Source organism: Hermetia illucens, chromosome 3 (assembly GCF_905115235.1).
Source record: "Hermetia illucens chromosome 3, iHerIll2.2.curated.20191125, whole genome shotgun sequence".
In the NCBI taxonomy this organism is placed as follows: domain Eukaryota; kingdom Metazoa; phylum Arthropoda; class Insecta; order Diptera; family Stratiomyidae; genus Hermetia; species Hermetia illucens.
In genome coordinates, this window is record NC_051851.1 from 15055483 (window position 1) to 15071671 (window position 16189).

The 16189-nt window shown below is 42.1% G+C and overlaps 1 protein-coding gene and 1 long non-coding RNA gene across 30 annotated transcripts in view; both read left to right on the top strand.

Annotated features, from left to right (window-relative positions):
• Window positions 1–16189, top strand: part of LOC119650904 (modifier of mdg4) — a 301775-nt gene that overhangs the window by 153319 nt on the left and 132267 nt on the right. Inside the window, exon 5 of one of the 28 annotated variants that reach the window (XM_038054091.1) lies at window positions 10535–11673. The exons of 26 other annotated variants lie outside the window; for them this stretch is intronic. In XM_038054091.1, coding sequence (XP_037910019.1) covers window positions 10535–11334 — 800 coding nt within the window. In that variant the 3' untranslated portion in view covers window positions 11335–11673. Of the gene's footprint in view, window positions 1–9398; window positions 10151–10534; window positions 11674–16189 lie in introns of those variants that run through there. One more of the 28 variants, XM_038054092.1, reaches the window with a different exon arrangement.
• On the top strand, window positions 336–9392 carry LOC119650914. Of its 2 annotated transcripts, none has more exons than XR_005249393.1 (3): window positions 336–752; window positions 8921–9046; window positions 9103–9392. It is a non-coding gene; the product is annotated as an uncharacterized LOC119650914 (long non-coding RNA). The 2 variants fall into 2 exon arrangements; XR_005249392.1 differs by having other exon boundaries at window positions 9133–9392.

Consider the following 16189-nt stretch of genomic DNA (forward strand, 5'->3'; position numbering starts at 1 on the left):
GTTTCGAGAAAAACGCGTTTTAATTTTTTTTTTTGAGAATTTACTGAGATTGACAGATCCTCGCGAAATTGTTCATTAAACTTTATTGACAAAGAGTGGGGCGGGGTCCTCCATATCTTTTTTACAATTGTTATTGGCAACCTAAGGTATTTCGTCTTAAACATGTGTTAATAACATATTTTCCTTCGGTGGGTACCAAATCTCGAATATAATTACTGGTTCAACGTCTTGTTCTCACCATAATCCGTTAATAACGATTCTCCATCAGGTAAAACCACGTATAGATGGCACGCGGGACGGCCGGTTGTACAATTCCAAGATGTTCTAGTCCATCTTGGCAGCCAACTCTTTCAATGCGCTGCCCTAGTGAAAGCGCTTTCAAAATGTCAAAACAGCCCTCGGACTTTTCTTCCATTTTGTGTTGCTATTTTTATTTAAAGAATTTGTAAGATTACACCTAATGCTTGTGTTATTTGACGGTGATTGTGAAACAGTGAGAAATTTGGTTGGAAATTAGAAAGGTTTTTGTGATAACTTGACAGTGGTGCAGGTGAAGTATTCATACTTTTGGTTTGGGCGCGTTTCACTGAAGTACAACTTGTTATGCTAGCGAAATTGATACTAATTTTACTTATAATTGTATTCTTTGGAAACACAGGAACACACTTATTTGATTTGGTTGAAATGCGGAAGCTGGAACACAGGATTTAAGATAAATTTTGCGAAGATTGCTTCCATCCCCAAACTACAAGGTGGGCTTAAATTTGTTACTGACCAGTCTCAATTTAGGTTTTGTATTTTGTTTTCCGTGGAATAATTTGTCCGCTCAAAAATATTCTTGATATTCTTGCTCCCATTGCTGTGACTAGAGCGACCATCAGTAACTTGTCTACAGATTTGAAGTTCTATTGTCGACTAGAACGCTGGTCTGCAGACGTGGTTAATGGCTCTAGGCGAATAGAGAGTGGATTCCCCGCTCCCAAATAATTGACTCCTAATATACATCAAGAGTGTTTGTAAACGGGACAGCATTGTCACATCTTAAAGTTTCCTCCCGTTCGGTTGCTGGTGAGTCTTCAGCGTGGATGAATGCATTGCGCGAGGCAGCGTTCATTGCCTTCGGAAAACGGCCGGAATGAGAGCCATGTAGAGCGGCAAAACGAACGAATTTTGAATTTAGTGTGTTCGTTGATGCATTGATCCATATGAACGCCAATTGCAGTGCGACATGCATTCATGTTGGGTTGATATTTAGCAAATCCTTGGCGTAATTCATGTTTGACCGCGAGCATTGATTTGGGTAGGTCGCTGTCACGAAATTAGTCGTTCCGGTCTTATGAGAATGTAAACCAAGCCGAGTACTCCAAATTCTGACAACTTGTTGGAAATTATCTAGGAAAATGTCTTGTTCATAGAGGAACGTGCAGGCAGACGTTGTCTGCCGGAAAAAAGTTTATGACGGCATTGAAAAGAAGTAGCGAAAGGGTTTTGGCAATCAGATGGTGTTCTGCCTTCCTCAATAACGATTTAGAAGGTCAAACTTTTGTATTTCAGCTGATGATTTTTCAGAGGCCAGCTATAACATCGTCACGTCCTCGATCGTTTTTGTTGATTCGCGTTTGCCAGTTTGTAATGATAAGTGTGGAAATAGGAGATCAAGTCGATCATCCTGAATGGCCGATAACGACCTAGAGGGCAGAGCTATCCCAAAAATCTAAACAAATTGGCTAAATTGTCCGTGAAGGTCCGCCCACAAAGATTGAAGCTCCATCAAAGTGCTCGGTCGACGCGTTCTTGCACGCCTCTGTGCTAGCCAGGCTCGGGAATGTGGGGGGGTCCTTTGAGCGCTTTGATCTCTCACGCTTCATTACTCAAAACAACGTGTCTATTCCGATGCGTGGGTCCGCACCGGATTCTAAACTCGACATTAATACGGATTTCGCGACGGCCTATCGAAGGACAAACAGAACGCGAACTAAAATTGGAAATTAAAAGAAAAAAAAAAACAAAAACGGCTCGACGGGCGCGTGGGGAAGGAGAATTCGAAAGGGAGGAAGTCCTCAAATTACTATTAGACTATTTATGCATTAATATTCATTGTTCCAATCAATTTCATAACAATAATTAAAATAAAGAAAATGAAGATAAAATTCAACGAAGGAAAAGAAAATAAATAAAAGAAAAACAAGAAAAAAAAAAAACAAAAAATAAAAAAATAAGAAAAGGAAAAATAAAAACAATAACTCACCCAGGACGTCACTCCGAGCTCGGATTGCGGCTGGTGTACAAAGTTCTAAAAACAATTTTATAAGAAAAACGATTATAAAAAAATTAATTCATTTATATATAAATATTATTAGCAGGCGTATTGCTTAAACTCTTACGTAAACGATTACTCATACTATGCTAGAATCCACACGTTTCTTAGCTGTACACATCGGTCTTTTCCTATTAGCGAAGATCTTTCTGGGATTTCTCCACAATGTTTGACACTCACGATCAATCCCGTCACAAAGTAAAGCACTTCTTCTTTCTTTTCCTTCTTCCCTCCCGTCTGGGCCGCTTCGCCTCCTTTCCTTTTTTCTCTCCTGGGGCACCGCTTCAACAGTTTCTTTTCACTAGTCACACTTCGCGGCTCTTCCCCGGTGCTCCTCCAACCTTCCACCTTCTCCGAACGCCAAACCGAAACCCCCCGTTCTTTTTTCCCCGCGCACCGCTTCAGTTCCCGCTACATAGCCTTTCTCACTCGCTAGGCAATGTTGCGGCAACATGCGCATGCGCCTGCGGATGCGGCAAATCATTCGCCTCTTGTCAAGATCAATTCGCTCGAATGCATTCAATTATGTGCAATCTGCGGCGAACATTAAGGCAATTGCGCACTATAAAATGCATTGTTTAAGTAAATTAATTAAGAAAGAGCCGAATGAGATTCCGCTCCCGACGCGCAGCCGCGGTCACTACAAGTTATCACTTTGTAGGATGTTGAACTTAAAAACTATTTGCAATACAATATTGTGTCCGAAGTGCTATCCATCGGAGATAGTGAATAATTCTCCTTCATTGTTATGTCTTTTAGCTTCGTGTATCTTACATTTTTTCATCTCTTATCGTTGACATTCTACATGCTGATTGAGCTGGAAAACGTAGAGGGATTCAGTGAAAAATGTCATCTTGCTTTCTCTAACCGAGTCACGAACCTTGGCCAATTGATGCGGGATTTGGAAAAGTAAGCAAGCAAATTCGGACAGTACGTAAACACCAACAAAACCAAGCTTTCGACATTTACGATTGATTACACTCTTCCTAATTGCATTATTGGGCAGAACATCGAAGGCGTCAAACAATTTTATGTCGCTGGACGCGTCTCAACACTACCAGCAAGTTGAGGCTTGTTCTCGGTGCCGCTATATGGGAGTGGTACATAGAAAATGACCACCGCTGTTATTTAAGAGCTCCAAGCTTTCCTCACTTCATTTCTGAATTATCACCCCCCAACTTCTGTTGGGTAGTTACGGAAAAGAGAAAAAAGGGAGTCAGATTTCAGTCGGTGTAGCATGAGAGCATCTCAAGGTTATGAGTTCCAAAACCTCGTTAGACAGCCTTTGTAATAAATAAATTGGATTTGATCGTAATCGAAAGAGCAGCCTGTTTGGCCAAAGTCCGCCAAAAGGAAATATCTACTCCAAAACCCAAAAAAGTTGACGAAATTGATTGTGAAAGTCCCTCAAGTGCCATTAAGCAAAAATTCACGTGTCTTTCAATATATGCTCGTTGCCGCATTATAACCGGAAAAACAAAGGGGATATCACACGAACTTATCGGAAGAAGACACGAGGGATAATACTGGAATTAAAACGAACGCGCGCGTGGAACGATGAAATTCGAGACCTACATTAGCTGGTCCAGCATAATGGCGAACACAAATATCCATGACACAATAATAATAATAATAATCGTTGGCGCCACAATCCATGTTGGATCAGGGCCTTGAAGTGTGTTAGAGCACTTCAAGCCCGTAACGGTACACTAGGAGGCAATGTGGTCAGCATTGCCCTCGCCCGAGATTATTACCCTGATTTGACTCAGGTACTCATTCACAGCTGAGTCGACTGGTATCCGACGTCAAATCACGATACAAATTCCACTGCCACCAGTGAGATTTGAACCGCGACCTTCTGTACGATAGCCTTGCGCTCTAACCACTCAGCTATCCGGACATGACACAACCAGGATTGAAACTCAGGGATGGGATGCAGATGGTGACTATTAACTTTCACGACTATTGACTAGTGACGCTGCCCTTGCCTCGAATCTTTACTTATATCTTGACAAGATTGGATCCCGCCTTTTCGACTGACTGTAATTAATGCCCTATAAGCGCCAAGCATGCTAAGTATGACTTATTAGGCATTAGTCTGGCACCGCTGAACCGCAGGCCACATCTGCCGTCATTCGGATGTTACTAACTGTTGGTTGTTAGATGAGTTGAGCGGCATTTCGAGCGGCTTTTCGGCACAGGAGGTCTTTTCTCAGGACTTGAAAACACAGAGGAGGACGCTGTGGTGTCTTCTTGTTTTTTGGCAGCCTATCGACTCCTTCTAGAAATATGCGTGCTGGTCGGGAAAGGTTGTCTCATGACTTCCGAATGAATCGAACTCACTTTCGAAACAGTATTCGACTGCGGAATGTTAAGCGTAACTGAACTGGTGATTTCCGATAAACTATTCGATTGATTCGGATAGCTGAGTGGTTAGAGCGCAAGGCTGTTGTACGGAAGGTCGCGGTTCAAATCTCACTGGTGGCAGTGGAATTTGTATCGTGATTTGACGTCGGATACCAGTCGACTCAGCTGTGAATGAGTACCTGAGTCAAATCAGGGTAATAATCTCGGGCGAGCGCAGTGCTGACCACATTGCCTCCTAGTGTACCGTTACGGTCTTGAATGAAGTGCTCTAACACACTTCACGGTGGAGGTGGCGGGGGTCCGGAATCAAGGGGCTTTCTTGGCGAGAAGGTTAGGTTTTTGTTTGGGGAATTGATAGGTGAATTTAAAAATGGCGTGAAGACACCTGAAGCTGTTGAAAGTTTATGGCCTGGACCTTGTTCCGCGTTGATAAACGAAACTTCATTCAGATCGGGCCGACTGAGGAGACGTTGGCGAGCAGCTGAAGGCAGTGATAGTGAGTGGGGTGGAATTTACTTTTTTACTTCTTTCGATTCTGGTTTTTTCACGATTTCAGTCTTTTCGTCTGTGTTGATTGTACGGGATTTGTTATAGCTTCGAGTTTCTTACGAACGGCCTTGATGAAATTGTGTGGGTAGAGCTGAACAGGGGTGAGTTGAAGCCAATAGGAAAGTGTTGGTTTTTCAGGCTCTGGGGGTCCACTTGTAAGCACTCTTCTGCGACTGTAGGCCGACTTTTTAGCTTCATATTAGGCACTTTAAGTTCATTTTCCCAGCGGATTCGCTTGAACCGTTCGACCTAGGGATGGACAAAGGCAACAAATTCAACGTATCGACCCCAAGGTCACAAAAAACGAAGGTACACACAGGTACAGAAATAACCCTGCTGCGCCACACTCTCATTGAAAAATTGAAGTTCTTCTGGTCCCACATTCGCCACTCCTGTAGTCCAGCTTTCTCCTCTTTTTGTTAAATTTTCTCAATTCACTGCTAAATCTCCCCAACTATCTCGTGATTTGTTCTGCTGCTATTTTTCCTCAATCTATGTTCCCTCTCCTCCTGCTGCTTCACTCTCACCATTGGATACCACCTGCCAGGCAGCACGAACCATTCCGCCCCATACCCCTTTCCTTGTCGGGTATCTGGAAAGCTTGACGACATGTTGGCTCTGGTCATGGAAAAGGTATTTAGTGACTGATTGCCCGCCCACTTTGGTCACCTCATAATGAAAGAACAATAGAACGTAGTTACGCTACCTCCTTCGTGGCCAAATATCTTAAATTCACGGCAGGAAGTGTACACTACTTATACTGATTTTGTTAAGCCCTTCAACACCGTGAATCACAAAATACTTTTGTCTGCTCATCTTTCTCAGCGTTCCCATATCATTGCCACCTACTTTTTCAACCGATCCTGCCGCGTTTTTTTATGGCTTCATATTCCGTTCACCTTTCCTTTTCCTCTTCTTCTGGCTTCCTACAAAGCGCTATTCTGGGCTCTTTATTATTTTTATTCTTTATTAGCAACCTTCCTCCCTCCTTACGTGTCCATGTTTACTCTATGAAGGCGGCTTTATGTTTGCCGCGATATCGTCGCCTTTGAACTATGTCTCCCTTCCATGAAACCTTGACACTCTGGTTTGCTGGTGCTCTGCTCATGTTTCAGCGCTAAATGTTAGAGAGTGTCACTCTATGTGCTTGTCGATCAAATCCGCATCCACCTCCTTTCCCTACTCTTCTTTCTTTCTTTTTCTTTTCCTTCAGCCTTTGTCCCGTTCACAAGCGGGGTCGGCTCGTCGTGATCGGCTTCGCCATTTGGCTCTATCGAATGCCTGATCTGGGTGCAATCTCGAGGCTTTCAAATCCCCATCCAGCGTATCAAGCCACCGTTGCTTAGGTCTGCCTTTTGGTCGTTTACCATCGACATCGATGTTCAGACCAATCTTGGCAAGTGAATTCTCTTTTGTACGAATTGCGTGACCATACCATCGAAGACGCCTCTCTCGCAACTTTTCCACGATTGTTAGACAGCCTTTGTAATAAATAAATTGGATTTGATCGTAATCGAAAGAGCAGCCTGTTTGGCCAAAGTCCGCCAAAAGGAAATATCTACTCCAAAACCCAAAAAAGTTGGCGAAATTGATTGTGAAAGTCCCTCAAGTGCCATTATGCAAAACTTCACGTGCCTTTCAATATATGCTCGGCGGGCGGGCCGGAAATTTTCTCGAAGCTTAGTCTTCTGGTAAGGTCTGACGAAGACCCCCTGTGGCCAAAAGGAAGATTGGGCGATAGCATCGGAGTTGTGGGGTTATGTTACTTTGAAGGAAGCTATCACTCGGTCAGAAGAGCCATCCTTCGTCGCCCACTTTGATCACTTCATAATGAAAGAACAATAGATCGTAGTTACGCTTTTGTGGGTGAGGTCTGCCGTAGTGAGATTAGGGCCTTTTAGAATTCGTTCTTCGACAAAACTCGTGTCGTAACCTTAGCTGTTGTGATGTCGATGGACGACAAAGACGCGGCAAGCCCATCGGACCCTCACGTGACCGCCTTCGCTGTGCGCGTCCCTCCATTTTGACGATGGAATTCGGAGTAGTGGTTCGTCCAACACAATTCCAGATGTCCGGAATCACAACAGGGGCGACTAAATTTAACTACAACATTGTGGGCCTGGATGAGGAGTCCATCCTCCTGGTGGCCGAAAGCTGGATCACTTGCTGGCAGGTTTGACGTTGGGCGATTGAACTCCCAGCCAACTGCTACGCGAAATGAGGCAATTGGGTGGGAGCAAGACCGACGACGACTTGCTGAAGTCGGTCTGGCTTCGACGACTTCCGGAAAGCACCCAGGCGGTCCTCGCGTGTGTCTCCGGTTCTTTGGAGGCGCTGGCAGCTGCGGTCGATAAGGTGCATGAGGTGCACGCGCGTCCAACTATAGCGGCCGTTCAGTAGCCTTTTGACGAAGTTGGCGAACTGAAGCGAACATGAAGATGGCTGCGCTTGCGGCCAGTATGGCTGAGATGAGGGCGACGTTGGATGCTCAGCGTTTGGGCGCCAGGTCGCGAGCTCGAAAAAGCCGATCGGATAGCAGGTCGTCAGGACAACCTACGGACCGAAGCATTTGTTGGTACCATCGCAGATTCGGCGAAAAATTCACCAGATATACGATCCCGTGTAAATTCGCGCCTACCTCAAAAAACTAGGTGCGCGGGGGGTCCTGGCAACGGCCACCTAGGACGCAGTGCCACGTCGCCTAACAATTTATGACCCTCCTGACAGGCGCAGTTATTTTGTAGATACTGGTGCGGAGGTTTCGGTTCTTCCCGTACCCCGGCATTATCGGCTATTTCCTCAACCTTTGAAACTTACGGCGGCAAATTCCTCGCGTATTAACACTTACGGGTGCAGACAAGTGGACGTGAGTCTTGGCTTGCGTAGTACGTTCCCGTGGCAATTCATCCTGGCGGATGTCAGCTTCCTTATTTTAGGCGTAGACTTCTTGTGTCACTATGGGTTGCTGGTAGACTTGCCGAACATGTCCCTTATAGACTCCACAACCTTACAAAGCACTATTCTGGGCTCTTTATTAACAACCTTCCTCCCTCCTTACGTGCCCATGTTTGCTCTATGAAGGCGGCTTCAAGTTGTTTGCCAGCATATCGTCGCCTTTGAACTGTGTCTCCCTTCCATGAAACCTCGCTGGCGCTCTTCTCCTGGTTTAGCGCTAAAAGTCAGAGAGTGTCACTCTATGTGCTATTCGATCAAATCCCCACCCACCTCCTTTCCCTACTCTCTTGATGCTTTCTGAACCTCCCATTCCTACAACAGCGTAGAATCTATCGGGGATTTATGTACATTTTCCAAAGTTTCCTCAGGTCCGATGAACTGCTTCGCTTCTGAACTGTTGTTCTGCGTCTTATAATACACGAAACGCAAATATTTTCAACGTATCCTTCGCGGAGCCCCGATTTCAAGACTAAGTCGATGTTATAAGGAACGACAGCTTGGCCCCTTAAACTCTTCTTCTTTCGGTTGTTTTAAGCATAGGTTAAGGTTCTTGCTTTCTCCTCCTTCTGAGGGCAATAAGGAACTGGAGTTTACTTTGTATGACCGTTAATCATTAAACAATTAAAGATTACCTACATTAAGAACGGAGAAGTTTAGCTGGTTCGGAAAAAGTAAGAACGAATGTGGACCATGATTGATTTCCGAAGTCTTGTATTGCCATCTTATTTACAGAGAGAGAGCTCTGTAACCACAGCTACGAGAAGTTTGATTATAACGTGTCGACGTTATCGTGAGCCAAAAATGTTGCTCAATATTTTTCACTTATTGAAGGTGCATAAAAACATACATTTTTATTAGGTGAGTAAAATTAGGTTTGTAAATTAAGATTGATTGAAATGGATCTAATATGATAGGTTTGAACCTGTTTTTTTGTTCAATATTAGCGAATCAAACGAATCATTTAGGAGTCACAGCCTATTATCACGTTTTTCTCGCAAACAGCAGAATGATCAGCATGGGCGGCTCAAATTGACTACAATGTATTGAAAGGAAAATAAACAGTTTTTATGTCTTGACAAGTCTAAAATGCATTTTTAATTTAGTTTTTGATTAAAGTTGGAACTCAAATAACAAGTATTCTAGTCAAAATCTTCAAATCACAAGTTTTCTAATCGCAATCAAAAGACTTAATAGATTTCTTACTTTTCAGGTTACATGGGACATCATTTACAAAACCGAAGGAGAAGCGATAAGTCTGGCCAATCAACTCCAAAGAAAGTTGTTAGTCTTGTGGCCGATACTAATGGTCAAAAAGTTGTCGTTTATGACGGACATCATTTTAAACAAACGCCAGATAGAAACGGTGCACTCTTATTCCGCTGTGTCCGTTACGAGACCACAAAATGTCCTGCCAACATTTTAGTAACTAAGCGCACTAAAACTATTGGATTGCCACACAATCATGAAGACTTAGCCACTAATGAAATGCCAATTACTAGTGGAAGAAAAGTACAGGTCTCTAGTGAAAAGTACGCGCAAATTCCAAGCGAGAAAAAAGGGGAAATTCAATTTGAAAATAAAGCACAGATTTCTAGTGAAAATAAAGTTCATACCCCAATTAGGAGTAACGAAAAGGCTCCTAGCAAGGGCAATTTACAAATTCATAGCGTTCAAAAAGTGCCCAAGAGTTCGGTAAATCGACAGAAAATGACTGGAGTTCACCTCCAGCTCAAAAAACATAAAAATCGTAAAGTTGGCAGTAGCGCCCAAAAACAATCTCAGAGTGGTAGTAGTAATGTCGATCGAGACCTTCCTGGAAAGAATGGTCAATATTTCGATCAAAATTTATCCTTGAATGATTTCCAATCGATTTTTAAACAACACTTCAATATAAAAGATTGATCTCTACGGCTTATGAATGATGCTGAAGACTAGCGAGGAAGATCACTAGTCGTTGTACTCCTTTTAATTTAAGATTATAATATGGAATTAATTTTGATCAATAAAACAATGTCTTCTTTATTTAATCTAAAAATATATGGTTTGGATGTTTACTTGTAACTTACAATATTGAGTCGGCAGCAACCTTTTTTTCGATCCCAGAAAAGGCTGAATTGTCGACGGCCATTATTTTTTTCTTTCCAGATTTTTATGATAATTGTATTTGTATTGTATTTTTAATTTCAGATCAATTTAGCATGCGCTAACAGATATTCGTTCTTATTATGATCTTAATTTATTTTTAATTGGATCCAATTTTTTATGTATTTAATTTATAATAATTTATTTACGTTTCTGCTTGAATTTTAGTTTATTTTTGTTTTCATTTCATTCTCCTCCTCGCAGTTGTACCAATGAAAAGAGGTCGTGGAAGGCCATCGAAAAACCAGTCGACATCCAAAGAATTGAAATTAGAAGAGATAATAGATTTGGCCCTACGAGAAAAAGGCGAACCTGTGACGTATGTATCTGTCTTAAAAGGTGGAATGGCTGTTCTTTTCGAAGGTCATCACTTCAAACCATTTGTCAAGAGAAATCGTTGCATGTTCTACCGATGTCTTCGGTATGATTTGAAAAAGTGTCCGGGACGGGTGATGGTTCATCAGAGTTTAGTCTACCCCGTTGATTTGGCGCACAATCACGACGACTACGCCCTTATGGAGCAACATGGAGCGGTGGTCCCAAGCGCTCAGGCTGCATCTCTCAACCAAGAACCACGAAATCTGAATGCTGAGATGAAGTTACAGCCGGAATCGGTATATGAAATTATCACTCTACCGGCAGCGCCACAAGTAATAAACAGTGCGGATAATCTTAAACCCAAAATCAATGACATCATAATCCTACCAGAATCAACGGAACAAAAACGAAACGTGCCTGAAATAAAACTACCATCGGACATAACTATTAAGAAAATTTCTGAAAAACAAAAAAGTACAGGTCGCGTTGCTACACGTTCTCATTCGGGCATAACGATTCTGTCGAATGAAACTGTCGTTCCAAGTAGCGGTGAGCTTAGCAGCCAAGATAACTTGACAAGTGAAGAGGATGATGGGAAATCAAAATTGGAAGTGTTAACTAGTGATAATTTGCGACAAAAAATGAAAGATCGCTTGAAAATGGCTCTATTGAAAGCAAAGAAGTGAATTTTCCGAAGGCATATAAAAAAATGCAACATATCCAACAACCTTTTTAGATTATACGACCTCATAACCATTTCTGTGCACTTCCAAATCTGGTAAGCGTCTTGATTTAAGTTATTGAGGGAATGATGAAAGTAGTAGATATAAGTTTCTTAGTTAAGATTTTAATTAATCAACTTTTTTATCCAATGAATGTCCCCCGACAGCATTCCACCCTGAAACTTTTCGAAAACCTTTGAATTTAATTGCAAAAGTAAAAAATGTATTAATTGAAGTGTAGATCTAGTTTCCTAGTTTTGAATAAAAGTTCGACCAGCGAAAAGACAAAAGCATCTAGAAATTGATATGCTTCTTCTTCTTTTTCTTCGGCCTTTGTCCCGTTCACAAGCGGGGTCGGCTCGTCTGACGAGCGAAGCCGGTCACGACGAGCCTCGTCGTGACCGGCTTCGCCATTTGGCTCTATCGAATGCCTGATCTGGGTGCAATCTCGAGGCTTTCAAATCCCCATCCAGCGTATCAAGCTACCGTTGCTTAGGTCTGCCTTTTAGTCGTTTACCATCGACTTCGATGTTCAGACCAATCTTGGCAAGTGAATTCTCGTTAGCACGAATTGCGTAACCATACCATCGAAGACGCCTCTCTCGCAATTTTTCCACGATCGATGCAACCCCATAACGATCACGGATATCCTCATTTCGGAAATTATCAAAACGTGTCACGCCACTAGTCCAACGCAACATTTTCGTCTCCATTACCGCTAGGCGGCGTTCATTGTCTTTTATACTCGGCCAACATTCAGAACAGGACGGACGACATTGCAGTAAATTTTAGATTTGAGACGTTAGCTGATACGTCGATCACAAAAAACACCAGTTGTGGAACGCCATCCATCCAGGTCCATCCATCCAACTCTCCATTGGTTGATAGCGTTGATCCGAGGTATTTAAATCGCTCAGTTCTGGGTAGATCACTTCCGCTGACAGTGATTGTGTCTGTTTCATGGAGATCGGGCGTCAAAAATTCAGTTTTGTTTAGATTCAATCTTAGACCATGTTGCATGAGACGATCAGTCCACTTTTGGACAAGTTGCTCGAGATAATTTTTGCTATCAGATGCTATAAAAACATCATCTGCATCTGCATTTTGATTGAAATTTCGTTCCATTTGGTAGTCATAGCTTTGATTTGCGTAAATCAACTTATAATTTATATTATCTTAAAGTATTCTGGTTGAATGTTTGAGTAGATGTGGCTTATTAAGTTGCTTCGTTTGTCTTCCTGATTATTGCACTCTCCCAGTTCGGAAAATCTAAAAATCAATCTTTCTAAGAAAGTGATTCTCAATATATGTCCAGGGAGGCGTTAACTCATTACAAGGATTTTGGCGGAATCCTAATGAATTTAGCTATAGGGAAAAACAAATCGGGAAACCGAAAGCTTGGACGCTTCAGGTATGAAAGGTTTTATTTATTTCTTTTATAAAGACATTTGAGTGTGAATCTGTCCCATTAGTACGTAACACGTAATATACGCATATATTATGTTAAAATATTCACTCTCGGGTGATACTGGCATTCAAAATCTTGAATTCCCAAAGAAGTGACAACTTTGACCTATTATAACTTTGTTAGTAATCTTGCGGTTTCCACCAAACTAGGTAGGACCAAGCTCTATATTATAGCCTACATTGCTGCAAAATTTTGTAGTGGGATGAAATTAAGGGAGGTTCTGCAGGCAATTACTGAAAATTATAGTAACATACTACTACTAACTTTATTTGAAGGGTTATCGGTATGGAAGTAAAGTAAATGATCACTTTCGACCCTCCGAAAGTCCCCGCCTTTCCAACAAATGTCAAAACTAAGACCAGCTTTGGAAAGTACTAGCCAAGATCCTTCATTTGATAACCCACATGAATATACTTGATAAAAAAAATTACACCCTCTTTTGAACGTATTGGACCTCCTCTTAAATTCGATGTAAAAATATGTAACTCACTGTATGCGTGAGCGTTCACACCTTTCCACCAAATTTGATGTCAATCGCTGCTGCAGTCTCCATGCGTGTGACGGACAGACAGGCAGACAGTAAACCGATTTTAATGAGTACAGAGGGAGGCAATTTACCAGTCATTGCCTTACGTCTGCACTGTGCTCCAAGTTGCCGAAAATAAAACCTGACTTATTTATATATTCCTGAATTTCAGTATTTGGTAAACATCTCCTTGTTAGTATTGCGTGTTGGGATTTGGCTCGTTTGCCTTAACTGAAGTCATACTCTAAAAATAAGCAATTTCCAATTTCGTTATGGTCAACGAGATTTCAGCAGCCACTTGATCCGTCTAGTTTGCCTTACGCAGGTGCATGGGCAGATATCCTGTAGATGCTTTCTTCTTCCTTTTCCTGGGGTCCTTAGGGTCTAATAATCCTTTGAGTGTGATTTCTGCTTGATCTTATCGTCTCGATAACTTTTTGGCTAGAATGCATCGCAAGACCGGGAACATTTCCGTCTAGTAAGTTATGCTGGCTCATTCTGCGCCCTTCTTCATCCTCTCTTTTTCGAACAGGGTTGTTAAGCGTTTGTCTCCTGCTTCTTCCTTATTAAGCTATGGATTAAATCTGGCCGAAATCTATTTTCAATGGTTGTATCCACAATATATGATTCGTCTTTATCAAGTCTGTCGGCCTGTCAGTTACGCCGGATGATCCCGCAATGCACCCGACCGCCAGTTGAACTGAAAGCACCATTCACGTACCGGCAAACCGCAACATCATTATTTCAACTCTGGATGTGGAAGCCCTTGAGGCAAGAATTTAAGCTATTTTTGTGTTTGTGATTATTTATTAAAAATATTGACCAGCGATAAAGGTACTCATAACATTCTCATTCACATCCTCAAGAAACATGAAATCCTCGCTCACAGTCTAAACAAACATGTCTGGCCGATTGGTCGAATAATTTTTGATTCGATCACCGGCCGAAGCAGTCAAAACTGAGGGTGCTTTGTGCACTCGTCGGCTGTCTGTATACGCCAAATACGTTGGCGTTTGTTTTTCTTTTTTACTTTGAAGCCGATAATGGGGTTTTATCCGTTTGGTTCCTATTCCATTGGAAATTCTATATTGGGGCGCCACTTGTTGGTTTGATTAAATATATCTTCTTCGTCAACCCTTTCGCAATAGCCAGAAAATCATCCATATAGCGCAACCAAACTCTATTTACTCCTCAAAGTAAAGTAGCTTCCTGACGTACAAGTTGCCACTAGTTTCCTACATAGTTTGCCTTTCCTTTTTCCCCTCGGAGTGCTATCATGTGGTTCGATTCATTCTTCTAATTTCCGTGAAGCTTCTTTCACTAGGATGCTGGGGAACAGTGCCTTTGTAAATATTGCCAATTTTCTACATTTAGCATATCAACCATTTAACTATGCTGCTGTATGTCGGAGAGTTTGAATCTGCTGTTATTTCTTCTCCTTGTTTGTGGATTTTTGTTTGGGCCCTCATTCTAGGAAGAGACTGCTTAGTCTTTCTAAACTGCGTCACTTTCGGTAGAATCGATTTGCATTCCATTGGTGCCTTTTCTATTCGTTTAATCGAATCCGGCAATGGATCAGCTCTTAATTACAACAGACAATGCTCCAGATAAACAGATAAGACAAGACCTCCCAACATATTATGGAGAAAATTGTCCTTCTCTGGTACTGGCTACTTTCTGTTGATTCGTTAGAAGAACATGTTTGCCATATTTAAGTAACTTTCATAGCTGGCAATGCAATGCATTTTTTTTACAAAAGCATAACCGAATCGCTCAAAATAGATGATGTAGTCCCTGAATGAATGAAGTTACTTCCGAAATACTACTTTGATCAAAAAGTTCCCTTGGATTCATTAAAAAAATAGACAATACCTGTTTATTGTTGAAAATTGATATTGTCCCCTTCAAAGTAGTCCTCATCGACGGCAACGCACTTATGCCGACGCTTGATCCAGTTCTCGAAACATTTTTAAAACTCCATATTAGGTATCCCCATTAGAGCCATCTTCGATTTTTCCATTATCTCCTCTTGGCTACTGAAACGCGTTCCTCTCAGTAGTTTTTTGATTCGATTAAAGAGGAAGAAATCGCACGGGGCCCCATCAGGTGAATTCGGTAGTTATTGGATGATATTCGTGTTGTTTTTAGCCAAAAACTCGCGGATAAAGATGACATTGTGCGACGGTGCATTATCGTGGTGCAAGATCCACGAGTTGTTTGCCCACAAATGCTTACGTTTTTGCCGGACTGATTCACGCAAACATCTCAAAACACCCAAATTGTATTCCTTGTTGACAATCTGACCTTGTGGCAAGAACTAATTCTGCACCGCATCATGGCAATCGATGAAAACCGTGAGTATCGTCTTCTTCTTTGCCTGGAAACGCGTTTCCTCTGTCTCGGTTCATCCGACGTGATGTGTGGACTGCGTGTCGTACTCATATACCCACATCTCGTCTCCAGTTATGATGCGTTTGATGAATGTTGGTAGCTCTAGTTTCCTAGTTTTGAATAAAGGTTCGACCAGCGAAAAGACAAAAGCAACTAGAAATTTATATGCTTCTTCTTTTTCTTCAGCCTTTGTCCGGTTCACAAACGGAGTCGGCTTGTCGTGATCAGATTCGTCATTTGGCTCTATCAAATGCCTGATTTGGATGCAATCTTGAGGCTTTTAAATCCTCATCTAGCGTATCAAGCTACCGTTGTTTAGGCCTGTCTTTTGGTTGTTTACCATCGACTTCGATGTTCAGACCAATCTTGGCAAGTGAATTCTCGTTAGCGCGAATTGCGTGACCATACCATCGAAGACGCCTCTCTCGCAATTT